Raw genomic sequence first — 17,459 nt, 5'->3', positions numbered from 1 at the left:
CAGAGCATCAGGAGAAGAAGTTTAACCTGCAGATGGACATTATTAGACGGGCGAATGAGGAAGCCTTCCACTGGTTGAATGCAATTGATAAAGACAAATGGACATTACACCAGGATGAAGGTAGGCGATGGGGTATGCTGACAACAAATAGCTCTGAGTCATTCAATGGCTTGTTGAAATCTGCACGTGGACTACCCGTCACCGCAATGGTGAGAATGACATTTAAGAAGGTTGTGGAGCGGTTCGTCAATAGATCAAAAGAGACCAAAGCACATGCAACAGCAGGCCTAAGATGGATGCCAAAACCGTCAAAACTGTTTGAGTACCACAAATATAAGGCTCAGAAACATGACCGGATGGAGTACAACCCTGCAGAGCGCATATTTGAACTCACAACAAGTGTGCACCAAGGTAAAGGAGGTAACGTCCACACAATTTTTGAGATTCCAAGAACATGCACATGCAGCTAGTGACAATCTATCGCATGCCATGTTCTCATGCCTTCAAGTGTTTTATCGCAATGGGAAAGAACGCCTTGTTATATCCCGTGTTTTGTGCATTCGGAAAATTAGAAATGAGTTTGACTTGAAAGAAATAAGGCTATGTTTATTTTATCTAACATATGTGTGTGATATTTATGAGAAATATTGTTGCGGAAATACGGAGGTAGGCCAAGGGCAAAATTTGGAATTTTGGAAATTTGTTCGGGAATTACAAAATAAGATTTCTAATTAATAGGGCTCAAGAAAAATGAGAAAAATTTGAGGCCCAAGAGTTGAGGGTGGCCGGCCAAGTCTTTGGCCCAAGCCCACAATTAAATGGTCCATGTGATTAATTGATATAAGGGGCAATTACACATGTTCATCCATAGAACATTCAAGAAGATGAAACAAAAGAAAGAGAGCAAGGGCAAGAGAGGGGTTTCGGCCCCTTCAAGAAAAAGAGAAAAACTTTCCAAGTCCTTCAATTGTGATCCAAAAATCATAATTTTCTAGCAATATTACTAACTCAAGGATGCTCTTCAACATGGTATAAGCTTTAAGGCAAGAAAGTGCTTGTGTTGGCAAGTGGAAGTTTGAAAAAAAAAGGTAAGATTGCTATTCTTTTGTGTTATGGAATAAGTATATATGTTGTAAGAATTGGAATTGGATGAAAATTGTGGAGTTGTGATGTGTGTGTGCATAGCCGTGCATGTGTGTGAGTAGGTCCATGGTCGTGTGCCATGGGGATGATGGAAAGTGAGGAATTAAATTCCATTTAGTTTGTTAGTTGTGTTGTTGTGGTATTTGTGATGTAAATAAGGGTTTAATGGATCAAGTTGGTATTGAAAATGGTTGTGGGTCGTTATGGGAAATTATGTGATTTTTAATAAAGATTTTATGTAATTGTGGAAGTAAGATTCAAAAATGAGAATTATTGTTGTCATTAATGAATTTGGAGGAAAACAATGCGATTTGGTAGTTTCGTTGCATTTGTAGAAGTTTCGGATGGAATATGGAATTGGCGGGAATACTTGAATCCATGATTATTGTTTAGAATGCTATTGAAATATGTTTGAATAATCTTGAACTAGTTAATGAATATGGAAAATGTTGATATTAGTTTGGAATTGTGGAGTTGGAATGGAAGGGTTGCATTATGTAGAAAAGAAGACTAGTTGTGTTAGAATGTGTTTGGTTGTGGTTGTTGGTATTGTTGTGTTGTTGTTGTTGATATTTTGGGCCGAGATGATTCTCGGGGATGTGGAATTTATAAGGGAAATGCTGTCGAAATTTCGGTAGACAAATATGGATTTAAGACTTGAAATTCTAAAAGCTTGAAACTCATATTTGGCAACTATGACCAATTGTAGATTTTGGACGAAACGGGAGTTGAGTTTGGACGAGCGTAAGACGCAAGTAAGGTATGTAAAGCTATTCCTTTCCTTCTTTTGGCATGTCCTAGATTTACTAGGTTGAGATTTGAGCCTCGGGGACAATTCTGTTCATAGAAATCCGAGTTTGATTTTTAGTACTATTCATTCAATGCCATTGAACTATAAATGGTACGTTTTGTTGGAAAAAATGATCAAGCATCCGTAACTTTCACAAATGTAATCTGATCGCTTTGAAACTTTCGTGGATGACTCCATAGAGTCTAATGTTCGTGATTCATGTCCGCCACCTCGACTTGACCCGAGGTGGGCCCACTAGCTCAGAGATTTCCTTCGTTTGTCCTATCCGACTTACTTTGGTATAATGTTAGGAAGGAACTTTTGTTTATGATTCTGGCTATCAAAGAATGGTATTTTAGTGGCTTCGTTTGATGTGCTCCATAAGTTATTTGAAAGCTCCCCAATGTGAATGATACCAAATTTTCAGAAAAAGGCTTATGAAGTATATTTTCGAAAGTTTGTAAATTTAAAGGCTTATATCTTTTGTATACTACATCCGACGGACTCGATACTTACTTTGGACTTTCTGATCTCAAAATATATGTATACGTACTTATTTGTCGAGTCTGGGAATTTAATTATGTATATGCATATGATTTCCGCATTACTCCGCTCGTGCCTGCTATTATGACATCGTTCGCCGGTTCCCGGGCCGGTTTTGTGATCGTGCGCACTATGATATATTCGGCAGTATGCTGTGTTACGGTTCCCGAGACCTCGCCATAGGGTCGGGTTCCGTTTATGGAGTTATGCTGTGATATGACTTATGATATGTTGTGATGATGTGTTATGTATGGAGTTGTACGGAGATTTGAAACCTTCTGGAGTTATGTTGTGTTGTGGCACCAGCGTCGGAGTGGTGACCACGTTCCTGAGCCTTATGCATGATTTCTGTTTGCATTATGTACATATGTCTTCAGTACAGGTTTTGATATATTGATCCGGTATTTTCTCTCTGTACCCTTCACTTCAGTTATGGTTTGGATTTCTGTACTTTATGCTTTACATACTCAGTACATCTTTCGTACTGACCCCCTTTTTTCGGGGGGGGGGGGCTGCGTTTCATGCCCGCAGGTACAGTGGTTCGAGATCCGCCAGTGTAGGCCACACATTCTGCTATCACAGAGTGCTCCTTTTGATTCGGAGCCCATATGTTGGTACATATCTTTTATGGTGTATATGTCTCCGTATATTTGACTGTTTGGGGTACGGTGGGGCCCTGTCCCGTCATATGATTTCGTTATGATTCGTAGAGGCCTGTAGTAATATATGTGGGTCATGGGTCATGTGTGTGTTTGTTTGTGTATGATCTGCGTCTTAGCGCAGTTCCGTTTGCTATTATGGCCAAAACGGCCCATTTGTCTGTATACGTATATGTATCTGGCGATGTCTATTCCGCCAACCTATCAGATTTGGATACGGCCAGAATGACCTGTATATTTGTATATGTGCATTTATTCGGCGATGCATATTCCGCCGCTTCTTTTGGTTCTGATGTGATGTTTTGTACGCGCGATCGCGCAAGATAATATTTGTTTTTAACTCTGTTTAAAATGACGAATATGAAATCTGAGTCAAGTTATAATATGATGATTTGGTTTGTATGTCGGTTTGGGTGTCCAAGTAGGGCACCAGTCGCGGCCCACGAGGCTGGGTCGTGACACGCCTCCCCGAACATGGCTGAGGAATATACAGTTGAAAATTATGCAAGAACGTATGCTGGAAGGTTCTACCCACTTGGTAGTGAGAGTTATTGGCCACCGGATCCATTTTCAATGGTTGCAAATAAAACATTTATCCGTAAATTCAGAAAGAATGTATACTCGCATATTCATAATGAAATGGATGTTCCATCGGAGAGATACACTCGAAAATACTCATTTTGCAATTATGTTGGTCATGATAAGCGCAAGTGTCCTTTACGGCATGGTGGTCAAACTACATCTCGCGGTGGAAGTACCTCTCGTGGTGGAGGAAACTTTCGTGATAGAAGTACCTCTAGTGGTGGTGGCACATCTCGCGGTGGTAGCAGAAGATCAACTTAAGGGCATTAATTGATGAATGTGTTTTAAGTTTTTTTCTTACTTTGATGATTGTATTTTAAAAAGTTTGGGTTTCTTATTTAATGAACTAGTTAAGTATTTTCATCTACTCAAGGTTATGTTTTTTGTATGAATGCAGCCATTTTGACTAACTTTTGATTAATTATTAATGAACAAGTTTAAGTATTCGTAAAGAACTTCAAGCTAATGTTACCGAGCCTTCAAACAAAAATGGCATTCGAGCACTTTTCAACCACTAAAACGGCCATCCGAACTTTTGTGTATCCTTGATGTATTGATCCTACCTTATTAATCGCACAAAAATAAGTAGGGTTCTATATAAAATATTGAGGTTTCGGGGTCCGGAAGCATGATTAATCTATGGTCAAAGTACGTTAAAAAGTATAATGGAAGAAGGGTTAACCAAAAGGGCCGGAAAAAAAATGGGAGGGACACTATAGCGCAGTAAATTACTGCGCTATAGCAGTTAACTGAGCCGTCCCCGTTAACTGCTTTAGCGCAGTAAATTACTGCGCTAAAGGTATTTTGGTAACATTTTTTTTGTTGTTGGGATATTTTGGTTCAAAATGTTTTTTTTGGGGGCATTTTGGTTCCGGATTCCATAATAGTTCATATCTTGCATTTAAGAACCCATGAAATGCAAATGATGGGTGTTCATGGATTACGGCGGATTGCCATTAACCAAAATGGAATATCAAGAATACAATAACGAATTATTAATACGAACATGGTATGTCATGTTACATGTAACTTAGGTTCATCATGAATTAGATTAGAAACACTAGGTTTGTGGAACTTCATATTTTCATAGATGAACGTAGATTGGGAAAGAACAACGATGTTCCCATACGTGGATAGAAATCCCACATACCTTAGTTTCTCTAAAACTTGAAGAAAGAGTCTAAGCTTTTGAAGAACCCTAAGAATCTAAACTTGAAACCTTGAGAAGAGTTTTCTTGAAAATCCTAAGATTGTAGTGTAGAATCTTGTTAAGAATCCATGTTTATGTGTTAGAATTACTTAGAAATATATAAGGGAGACTTACCTTGATGTGGGAGGATGAATAGACGAGAGAAAAGTCATGCTAGGACTTGGAGAATTAAAAAATGGAATAAAAATTCAGAAAAATGCGCTTTTAATGACCCTCGGGGCCAGAGGCGAATCCAGGATTTCATTAGGATGGGTTCACCATTGCTTTAGCAACAAATGGAAGTGGGAAAGAATTACCACCAGAATGGAGTCCAATAGAGTTCTGCAAATAATGGAAAAAATTTAAAAAGCTGCCCGAGCTGGGGATTGAACCCATGACCTTCAGAATACAAAGATAACCTTTGACCAGTGCTCCACTCAGCCTATTATGGCCATGTGTTCACTTAGTTAATATTAGATATATTTTTAGAATTATACACATAATATATCGAGATTAATCGAGTAACCATGTGTTCACGTGACCCAAAATTTACACACAAATTCGCCCCTGCCCGGGGCTGTTATGTTGGCACCTGCGCTTGTTCGGCGGACTTCTCAGAGTCCTTCAGTAAAACGGCCATAATGTTTTATACAGATGTCCGTTTGACTTCCATAATATACCGTTAGAAAGGTATTTCAAAGATTTACAATTTTCATGAGAAAGTTTTATCAAATTCCTTATAGATTTCCTGAATACTCACTTGAAGATAGATCCTGGGCAAACATAGATCCTGGGCAAACTCACTTGAAAATAGGCTATGTAGGCTAGCTTCTAACTTTACTTTGCCCAAGGACTCTTCTTATAACTTGATTAGTTTTCGAAACACTTCCTATACTCCTCATCTTGGTTCCATTATGTCCCCGTCATAAGGGTCATACCTTAGCCCGAAGGTACAAGGTGTTACGGGTTTTTAGCGAAAGGCAAAAATTAAAGGCCACCAATTTGAGGGCAAAAATTAAAGACCGCTCCCGAATAAGGTTAATCGTGCAAATTGCCCCAATTTCTTCATGAGGATAACTCCCAAAATCCCTGATACAGGTCCATGTCCAATGGCTTAATGTAAAGGATTAACAAGTAGGATTTCAAAATTAAAATTTCACGGGAATTTCATTTGGATATTGCTATTTAATTTGTTTTTGTTTTTTCAAGATTGTTGGACGTCTACCTACTTCGGAACAACTTTACATGCTAACTTTAGATGTGCGCATTTGCCCCGAAGCAGGGATACTTGCAAATTTTTTATGCGTTGCAGATATAACTTAAATGATATCCCGAATTGAGTATTTGTGCACTCCAGCCTCTCAACTGTCATACAACTTTCCATCATATTTAAAATTAGTTGAATTTTATTTCTAAAAGTAATCATTTCATTTCACTCTGTTGGGCACTATATTCCTTTTAGTTCGTTTAAACTAGAATGACATATTTCTATATTTACAATAATAACAACAACTAAGTGAAATCTCACAATATGAGATTTGGGGAGAATAGAGTGTACTCAGATCTTACTCTTATCAAGGTAGGACGGTTGTTTCCGAAAGACCCTCAGCTCAATAGAAAGCATAAAAAGAGGTCAGATAAGGCCAAAAAATTCAAAGCGATATGGAAATAAAAATAACGAAAGCGACTAAGTTATGATGAAGCAGTTTGCAAAGGGACAGTAGCTATCACAGATAAAATAAAATAATCAAAGTGCAGGAAATAACAGATAGTAGCAGAAATCAAAGCACAAGAAATTATAGTGCGATAATGCGACTACTAATATGAAAGGACATATCTCGATATTTGATGAATGAAAAACTTTTACATCTTTATAAGTGCTATAACATATTTAAAATTATCAATTTTAAAAGTCTTCCAAGGATTTATCAGAAACAGCCTCTCTACCTCCAAAGTAGAAGGGTAAAGTCTGCATACACTCTACTCTCTCTATACTCCACTTGTGAAATTACACTGAATATATTGTTGTTATTATAGTAGTTTTAAAAGTTTTATAACTACAATCGTGATACTTTTAAGATCGTTTTTTTTTATTTATTTTTTTTGCTTATTAAGTTTTTGCTAAATTAAACTATGACAAATAAAGTGAAATCAATAGAATACTCACTTCTTACTAGGAGTATATTTGTTAAGAAATTTAAGTCCCCAAATTGTCAAAATGATTCTAAACACGAAACTCGATGCCGTGTGGGCCCAACATGTTGTTTTAAGTAGGGTAGCTTTATGGGCCTAAATAAAGAACCATTGGGTTCCACAAAAGTAGGGCCCAAAAAAATAGGGCCTTTAGCCTATTATTCTTTGTATATAGGTAGCTCGTCAGTTTCACTCCTTTAACTTGGAATCCCAAGCGGTTGTTGCCGCTAAAAGCATTTAAAAATTATAGTTTTAGGTATTAGCATTGATTTGACATAGAATAAGGGTATTAATTCAAAATTATTAAATTTTCAAAATAAAGTCAATAGAATTCAAAGGAAAATATCACATCAACTATTAAAATTTGAATAACTAATCTTTTGAATAGAAAATGATGAACATGACCATTTAAAATTTGAATAAAAAAAGATCCTCCATGTATATTTTATGTTAAAATTATAATTTTTATAAGTTTGTAATGGGCTGTAAAATCAATTGACCGGATCGGGCAAAAACACTTGAGATTTTATATTGTCGGAACAAGTGTGGGTTTTAAGGTGGGTCGAAAAATGAGCACTTCTAAGTGGCTTCCTTTAGATATTACGTAAGGTGAGTTGTTGCTAATGTACTTGCATGTCTTTACACAAATAGTCGGTTGAATTTTATTGTTTATTTTTACTGGTCGGTATAAGTGAATTAGTGCAACTCGAAAAAATAATTCAAGCAATAAGCAAGAATTTTATTGCTTGAATTGTTTTTTCGAGTTGCACTAATTCAGTTTATGATATCTGTGCAATAAGTTTAAAGTTGAATGATCATTGTGAAATTAAATTTCAAAAAGTGGCACAATAATAAGCAATTAGTGCATCATTGAAGGGTGGTAAAACAAGTCAGTATGATACTTTAATTTCATGGGGTCAAAAAGCAAGAGAAGTCAGCAGAAGTCTTAATTGTAGAGTAGTAATATACTGAATCTTTTTTTGGCAGATAATGTAATAATGAAAGCAGGTGATGATGATAGATGTTGATTCTGCTACATAATTGCACACTGCAATTGCATACATGATTGCATCATGGCTATTCCTCCAAGTAAGTCCAATGCTTATAGGGCCTTCAAGAAATCAAACTTCATACATGACAGGACCAGCAAGCCCAGTTGAATTGGATATACTACATTTTAAAGGATAAAATTCACAAATAGCCATTTTTCAGCCCTATTACTAAAAAATAGTTATTGTCATGGAATTTCAAATTTCACAGGTGAAAATTGAAATTTCAGGACATTATCATGAAGTCTCACTTGTGAACTCATGATAGCGGTTATTTTTCAAAAACAGGGTCGAAAAGTAGCTAGTGAGCGCTATTTCTACCATTTTAAAAGCAGAAAAGTCCATCATGGGCCAAAAATATATAGCAAATGACTAGCTAACTTTGCTCCTTTTCTTAAAACAACTAACCATATGATCCTAGTCACAAGATTGAATTAATTGTGAACTCATGATAGCGGCTATTTTTCAAAAACAGGGTCGAAAAGTAGCTAGTGAGCGCTATGATCCTAGTCACAAGATTGAATTAATTGTGAACTCATGATAGCGGCTATTTTTCAAAAACAGGGTCGAAAAGTAGCTAGTGAGCGCTATTTCTATCATTTTAAAAGCAGAAAAGTCCATCATGGGCCTAAATATATAGCAAATGACTGACTAGCTAACTTTGCTCCTTTTCTTAAAACAACTAACCATATGATCCTAGTCACAAGATTGAATTGATTTTGCAGCCAAAGGTGACAGTTTATTGTTTTAAATATGGATAATTAACATAGGACAAACACAGCTTACATATATGGAGTTATAATATTCTTCAAGCTCTATAAAAAGCTCATGCAACTCTTCTCATTTTGATGTTAACTGGAATCTCTTTGTAGGACTGAACCTTCTCAGCTGCTTTACGCGATGGTCTTCCAATAGAAGACCTTCGTGAAAGTGGAGCTACATTTTCCTTGTCATGTTTCACTACTTCAATGCCAGAGGAAGGCGATGAAATCAGACCGTCTATGTGAACCGGGCTGTTGAAGGGTACAGCAAGGCCTTCTAACTCAAACAAGTCCTCTGTTGGTTGTTCTGGCTGTTGGATTTTGGAATTAGTAGACTTTCTTCTCAAACACCGCCTGAAAAAGATACGATTGGTTCGAAAATTGTCTTGAGATTCAAGCAGACATTCAAGCAATCGGAGATAGTATAACAAGTACATTCAAGCAATCGGAGATGGTATAACAAGTACAGTCAGACCTCTCTATAACAACCACCCTCTATAACATCTCACTATAACAACCATGTTTTCTGTGGAACCGGTCTTTCATGTTAAGTTATATTATGTGTTCTCTATAACAACATTTTGCTATAGCAGCCAAAAAATATCCAGACAAACGAACATTGTTATAAAGAGGTTTGACGTTAAATACGTTCTCCCCACGTCAAAATATTTTTATTAAACCAGTTCTTTATATCCTAAAATTCAAATGAGGAAACACTCTTTTGCGGAGTAATTGCAATGAAAATGTTGAGTTTTCCTCTGACAAGTTCAACTATTTAACGTTCCTATGGAGAAGCCAATGTGGAACAAACCAACACCTATAATACAGTCATATCTCTCTATAATATTCATCCTCTATAACAGAATTTGCACTATAACAACCATGCATTTCACTATAGCAGCCAAAAGAAATCGAAACAAATGACGTTATTATAGAGAGGTTTGACTTGCCAAGTAAAAGTCATGTACAGGGATAATTTTCTGCTATAAATAAAACTAACCTTTTGTTTTCTGCTGCTTCTTTTTCTGCAGATTGTTGAGAGGTTGTCGAATGGCCCATAGCTGAAATATTACTTAACGGTTAGGGATACACAAAAATAAATTGGAAATCAAGAATGCACTAATGGAGAAACTAGCATTTACATTGACTTCTTGTAGCATGCTGGCGTCTGTTACCATTTTTAGGCTTGCTATGTTTGTTCAATTGAGAGTCAATATCCATAAACTCTTCATCCTAGAGCCAAAAACGCGAAAAGCTACTTAGCTAGAGAAGATAGAGGAATGCCAATAATTGCAAATGGAAAACAAATTGAAAGTTTCAGTTCACACCTGCAAGTCATTCTTTGGCAGGTCGTTTTGTTCTTGTTCCTGCAATTACAAGAAGTTGATATCGGTTTATGTCTCTATACTGATCAATTACGAAAAGTAGCACTAAGGCTCATCTAACTATTTTACATCTAAGACCATGTGACAAGCAAAAAAAAAAAAAGGCTTTGAATTTGCAGCTTGAAAATTTTCATTCTACAATGGCCTAAGGTGTGAATCTCAAGAACTATTTAAACTTTGGTTATCTAACAAGGCTTTTCTGTTCAACCCAATTTATAGGTGAATGCTTCAAGTTGATTTTACCTTATAAAATCGATTGCCAACTCATTCAGGAGTTAAATGAAGATGTAACATCATGTCGTAGACAGGGGCAGAGTTATACGAGTGTAAGGGTTTCATCTGAACCCTCTTCGTTGGCTATATATATATATACATATACATATTAGACAACCCCCTTGTACCCCACTCGTAGCAGAAAAGATATAATTGTCGATTTAAGCACATTAGTCATTGTGGCGATCTACATTGAACTATCAATCTTCAATCCTTCCTTCACATCCACGCAAGTATAATCTCTATCCCAACAATAATGAAGTTCCCATGTTGAGACTCATCTTTGAACAATTGAAAACTACTTCAGAAAATTTGAATCAGGTGTAGTCTGGTAACTTTTTTCTTTAAAAAATTATTGTTAAAGAAAAAAGTTACCAGACTACACCTGATTCAAATTTTCTGAAGTAGTTTTCAATTGTTCAAAGATGAGTCTCAACATGGGAACTTCATGATTGCCAAGATGAACTTAGGCATGACCAGATGAGTCTCAAAAAGGCAACTTATTCCACTCAAACAAAATTGATGAAACTTTATGCTATTGCCAAAATGAACTCAAATTGAACATAAAAAAAGGTCAACTTATTCTACTCAAACACAAATTGATGAAACTTCATGCTATTGCCAAGATGAACTTAGGCATGACTAAGTTTGTATGCACCTAAAATTTTACTACACATCAATGTTTCTTTCAGCAAGATGTACCTCTTCGAAATTCCGCGATTTAAGTAATACTTCTTTGCAAACCAGCTCGTGTTGTAGCATCTTCATCTGTTACAAATCAAATTACTAACTCCTTTTCAACAAAAAAACCTAATTTCCCTTTACAAGTTCAACCTTCTTAATTAAAAAAATTACCTTTTCTCTGTTCAAATTGAGTTCCTGCAAAATTAATAGATGATTCATTAGTTTTTTCATGAATGCAACAGCACCACTTACATCAGTGAAGAGAAAATAAAGAGAACTAACCGCCAACATATGACTATTCGATTGAGCAAGATTCCAGTTTTGTAACTGCATTTTTTGAAGATGAATCCTCATTTTTTGAAGCTCATTCCCACTTAATTCTATAATTTTGCTGTTGACACGATCAAAACATAAAAAAAAAAAAAAAAAAATCAAACAAATGGACACTAACAATACAACAACAACATATCCAGTATAATCCCACAAGTGGGGTATGGGGAGGGTAGAGTGTACACGGACCTTACCCCTACCTTAGGATGTAGAGAGGTTGTTTCTGATAGACCCTCAGCTCAGGATAAAGCAAAAACAAAGCAGGTCAAAAAGAAAAGTAACTGCAGCAAAGCAGTACGCTAAGCGAATAACAAAAGACTACAGTAGATAAGTAACAGAAATCAAAGGATAAGAAACTACCTGAGAACTACTACGACTACTAGTAAGGAAGGAAAGCGAGACAGCGCTCTACTACCTACTAACAGCGGCGGAGCCAGGATTTCCACCGAGGAGGTTCAAAATATAAAAAAATAAACATATGAAGAAGCCTAAGGGGGTTCAACATCTACTATATATACATAAAAAATAATGTTAACCTTGTAAAAACAGTGTTTTTTCCCGCCGAGGGGGTTCAGATGAACCCCTCGGCTATACGTGGAGCCACTGCCTACTAACCTTCTACCCTAATCTGTGTCCTCCACAACCTCCTATCTAAAATAAAAATGGACACTAATGCAACATTTTCCTGTTCCAACCACCCAAAAAAACAACACAACAATCAGAAAATTACACAAAAATGTAACTCACTTCTTTTCTTGAACAATTTTCACCAACGCAACATTTTCCTGTTCCAACCACCCAAAAAAACAACATAACAATCAGAAAATTACACAAAAGTCACAAAGAACAAATTCATAAAAACCCCATTAAGGGAAAAAAACAAAAAAGATTCATACTTTGGCAAGATGATTAATATAATCCTTCATTGAAGTAACATCAGGCGAAACCTTATCGACATCAATAGGTGATTTGTTTTGTGTTTGTGGAAGTGAATTTGTTATATCTGATAACCTCTTCCTCACAATGCTTCCCAAAGATGATCTTTTTACCATTTTATCACCTTTCATTTCTTATGGATAATCAATAAAAATTTGATCTTGAAATTTTTTAAAAATCAAGATTCAAGAAATGGCTTCAAAACTCAAACCCCACAAATTTTTTTCAATGAAACAAACTCTAATAAACCCAAATTCAATATAAAGATGAAAACTTTATCATATATAATACTAATAGTAGTTACTGAAAAATTTGATCTTTGATTTTTTTAACCAAGATCCAAGAAACCCAAATTGAGTAATCAAGAAATGACTTCAAAACTCAAACCCCACAATTTTTTTCTATGAAACTAACTCTCATATACTCAAATTCAACATAAAGTTTAAAACTTTATATTTTTAAAGTAAAGAAGTTTCTAAAGTACTGTGACTAAAGAAGATTTAATTCTCAGTAAAACCTTTAATTTTTTTTCTTTTTTTTTTCTCAGAAAAGGGTTTTTGATTTGAATGTAAAGAAGATAAGAAAGAAGAAATGAGAACTAATATTTAGGTTCGGATCAACGGCTTTCCGAAGCTAATATTAACAGGCTTTGGGAAGAGTCCGAGCCTAATTTTCAAATTTAACCAGATCTTTATTCTTTATTCCAACATTTCCTTTTCTTTTCTTTTTTTCTTTTTCATATTCCTTCTCTTTTTTGTTAAAAAAATGTGGAAAAAGTATATATTTGAATTTTGAAATTCATATGAAAATTTTAAGCACTTCGTTTTGTTTTGTTTGGACGAGAACAAAAAAAAAAAAGGGAGTGTTTCGATTTAGTTTTAATAGTTGATTTTTGAAATTATCCGAAGTGACCTTTGTTTTTTTTTACTGTCAGTAGTTAAAACTAATTATATGGTATGATGATGACATGAGTTGAGATTAAAGGAGACGTGATAATTTATGTAGCCGACTCAAACCTTTTTTTGAAAAAAAAAAAAAGGGAGTGTTTGAATTTAGTTTTAATAGTTGATATTGAAATTATCCCGAGTGAACTTTTTATTTTACTGTTAGTAGTTAAAAATGATTATATGGTATAATGATGACATGACTTGAGGTTAAATGGAAACGTGATAATCTATATAGCCGAGTCAAATTTATTTGGGATTGGTGCATAGTTATTATTGTCAGTAATTGAACAACTATTTTTTCTCTTAACTCATGGCAATTAGTTAATTTTAGAGTAACTTATATAAACATCTATAGTTTCTAGGGTTCTAACTAACCCATAGCTACTGTTTTTGTAATTACAGTTCGTAGCTATGTTTTACCTGTTTCAAGTGTATTCGGGTTATCCGAATACACGCGAAACAGGTAAAACATAGCTATGAATTGCAATTACAAATACCTTATACCTACTACCTCTTATATGTTAGCTACACCATGTAAAAATTTCTTAATTTTATGGGATGCCCAGTAGAGATCACTTGTTTTCTTTCTCCAATGAGCTTAACTTTTATAGTTCAATTTCATATTTTCACTTGCAATTGGTCTTTAAATATTAGTAATTCTTATTATATTGGGAAAAATGCACACTCGGGTATTCTTTAACGACCGACACCAAGGCGTCCGGGAATCTTCATAGCTATTTTTCATTCCCAACAACTCACGTCACATTAATCGGCCTTGATCGGAGCGCCACAACACGAATGAACGTTAGTGTTGTAGATATGTCACGTCACCCGTACTTTAGGGTGGAAAAGTCTGGTTTTGACTTACATAAGGATAAATTTGGGGGGGGGGGGGGGGGGGGGAAGGGATTCATACTGGTAACCCTGGCATATTTTCTTTCTACCAAGCCTTATGTGTAAAAAAAAATCTGTGGAAAAAGAAGATATATGCTGAAGATTCGAACTCTTACTGATTATCGATAATGTGGAAAAAGAAGATATATGTTGAAGATTCGAACTCTTACTGATTATTGATAATATATCCTTTATTTATTATAAATCCTAGCTTTTAAAGGAGTTTCGAAATCGGATACAACTCACTTATTTTTAAATCCTACCAAAATAAATCTCTAACTGGAGTTCGGTTTCGTCCATTTTTACCGAAAAACACTTATCTTCAAAGAATACTCGTTTTAATGATTCGTTATTGTAATAAAAGTTGTTAATGATTCTTTTACTTGTATAGAAAGACTTAACGATGGTCATGGTATTGTCTGCAATGCAAGTTTTTTCTTTATGACTAAAACATATCTTTTAAATTGACTTGAGGTTAATTGCATCCAGAACTAAAATTTTAGAGAAATAATGATTTAAATTGCAGACATCAAATAAATTCTTGATTATTTACATGTTGGAGGTACAATATCCAAACATTTCTCAATATATTATGTAATTTCTTTCCTAAACATAGAAAAAAACTATATAAAGATTTGTTAGTGTATAAAAATAAAGATCTCTTATAAAAATGACAAAAAACTAAAAACAAAATTGTAATGAACTACAAAACCAATTGACCTGGCGAAGTGCCCAAATAGCAGCAGCTTTTGAAACCGTTATCTAAAATAATCAAAAGTTACAAGGTATTTAAATTCAGTCGAAATCGAACTTCAAACTCTGGAGACAATTTCATTCTTTCTCGAAGAAAAAAAATACTTTTTTTATTTTACCATTAGGTTTGTTCTTAGGAATAGAAGGCAATTTAATACCTTCTCGCAAAATTACTTATCCCTTTTATTTACGTTAGATTTTAGAAGTTGCTGACAAAAAAAATTTAGTTGCAGATGATTTAATTCCTTGTTAAAAAAAATATTTCCCTCTTTTATTTCCGTTGGAAATTTAAGGAATGTATCTTTTAACTTTTATTTGCTTTAAAATTTAACTAATATACACCGATGATGTAAGTTTTTTTACACGGTCGAGTAACATTAAATAATTAGTAAGAGTTTAACTAATATACACTGATGGTGTAAGTTTTTTCTTACACTGTTAGGTAATTTTAAAGTCTATTAAAGGTAAACTCTAAAATATTTTTAATTTTTCAATTACAAATAAGGTTAATAGTAGTAGAAGTTTACTTACACTCTACAATCTACATTTATTATTCTACCCAAATTATGAGCTTGTTTATAAAAATACAAAGGATTCCCGTTTTCTTGATTTAATCATTCCTCTGTTATAGATATTTTATTTCTTCAACATCATTGAAGCAATGAACTACATATATACACCATTGAACTATTCCCAAGCTACACTACATGTAGAAACTCTTGATATATTAAAGTTTATTTCCAGATTTTAGAGATGGAGAATAAAAGTATCAACAATGTTTCTTTATTCTGATAACTAGGCCAAAAAGATTATTTCATCTCACTTTTGAAATTAATTGTCAAAAATTTAATATAATCAACTCCATAGCCATTAAAATTATGACAAAACTCTAGGCAAGTATGAGTCAAATTTCATCATATAATTAGTGATACCTAGGGATGTTCATGGTTCGGTTTGGATCGGTTATTGATTAAAACCATAACCAAACCAATTTAGTCGGTTTTTAAATGTCTAAAACCATAACCAAACCAAATAAAATAATAACCACCGGTTTGGTTATCGTCGGTTTGGTTCGGTTTGGTTGGATTTTTCGGTTTATGACTAGCAGCTATGAGACTTATCAGTAAAACATTAAAAAGTTGAAAAAGACATGTCTTTTTTTTTTTTTGTTCAAACAATATCTTTTATTTATAGTTTAAGGTGGAACATACATCATAGAAACATTTTCACTATTAATGATAGTGTCATACTCAAGTTACCTAAAGTTACTAAACTATTACATATAAAGCTAAAAACTAACTAAGTAGTGGCTGCACCATTTTTGTCATCTTAATATACATACCTAGAAATAAAGTAGAGCATAGGAGCTTTTAGTTGTTGTTACAAACATACTTATTAATTAAACATAAAGACTACCTAAAATTAAAATGAAAATATATGAAATAAAAAAACTTTGTGTAATGATCCCAAACTTTGGGGCAGTACTTGCATTTTGCCCTCAATTCTCCCATTTTATTAAAAAAACTTTCTGTAATGATCCCAAACTTCATATGTTTTTCTATCATTATCCCCAAGGCTAGGGTCTAGACTACAAGGAGTTGTTCTTTTATGCTTTTTAGGAGGATTATCCACGGAAGAAGTATTAGAACATTACCATGTGCTTGAGTTGCAGCAAATGCTGATGTTACTGAAGTATCTTCTATAGGAACCTCCAAATCTACAACCTCTGTACTTTTCATATGAAAAATATTAGAAGTTTAGGACCCATTCAGACAAGAAAAAAAGAAAGGTATAAATTCGAAAAAAAAAAAAGAAAAAAAAACAACCTAAAATCAAATGGCTGACAAAGAAAGGCTAAAAATTTAAGTTAAAGACATTAGACTCTAACGTAAGCTTCTGTTAGTAGATTTACACTTAACACTTAAAGAGTTAAAAGACTTAAAGACATGGGCTTGGACATATTCTTAAAAACACGGGCCTTAAACAATCATGTGAAATAAGTAGACCAGAAATCAAATTAATGATTAAAAGGTATAAAATATTTATAATTATTTATGAAAAACTAATATTATATATATAAATAATTATAAAATTTATGTATATAATTTATCGGTTTGGTTCGGTTATTTTTTAATATAACCATAACTAAACCAAATATTATCGGTTTTTAAAATTTAAAACCAAATCAAACCAAACCAAACCAAATGTCGGTTTTTTTATTCGGTTTGGTTAAATTTTCGGTTTGATTTTGGTTAAAACCAAAACCGTGAACAACCCTAGTGATACCGTTTTCTTCAAATTGAAAAATGTTAAATTATAATTTCTCTAGGCAAGTATGAGTCAATATT

At 34.2% G+C, this 17,459-nt stretch overlaps 1 protein-coding gene across 1 annotated transcript; it reads right to left on the bottom strand.

Annotated features, from left to right (window-relative positions):
* Positions 1-8,816: 8,816 nt before the first annotated feature.
* On the bottom strand, positions 8,817-13,067 carry LOC132600475 (SHUGOSHIN 2). Its single transcript, XM_060313670.1, has 9 exons — positions 12,478-13,067; positions 12,329-12,366; positions 11,534-11,642; positions 11,423-11,446; positions 11,270-11,335; positions 10,238-10,276; positions 10,052-10,142; positions 9,910-9,970; positions 8,817-9,263 (listed from the first exon to the last, which is right to left on the bottom strand). The coding sequence occupies exons 1-9, from the start codon at positions 12,646-12,648 to the stop codon at positions 8,975-8,977; spliced, it is 888 nt and encodes a 295-aa protein (XP_060169653.1). The 5' UTR covers positions 12,649-13,067; the 3' UTR covers positions 8,817-8,974.
* Positions 13,068-17,459: the final 4,392 nt, after the last annotated feature.

This window comes from Lycium barbarum, chromosome 6, assembly GCF_019175385.1.
Source record: "Lycium barbarum isolate Lr01 chromosome 6, ASM1917538v2, whole genome shotgun sequence".
Lineage (NCBI taxonomy): Eukaryota > Viridiplantae > Streptophyta > Magnoliopsida > Solanales > Solanaceae > Lycium > Lycium barbarum.
Note: the sequence above shows the minus strand (reverse complement) of the source record. Positions and strands in the feature narration are given on the sequence as shown.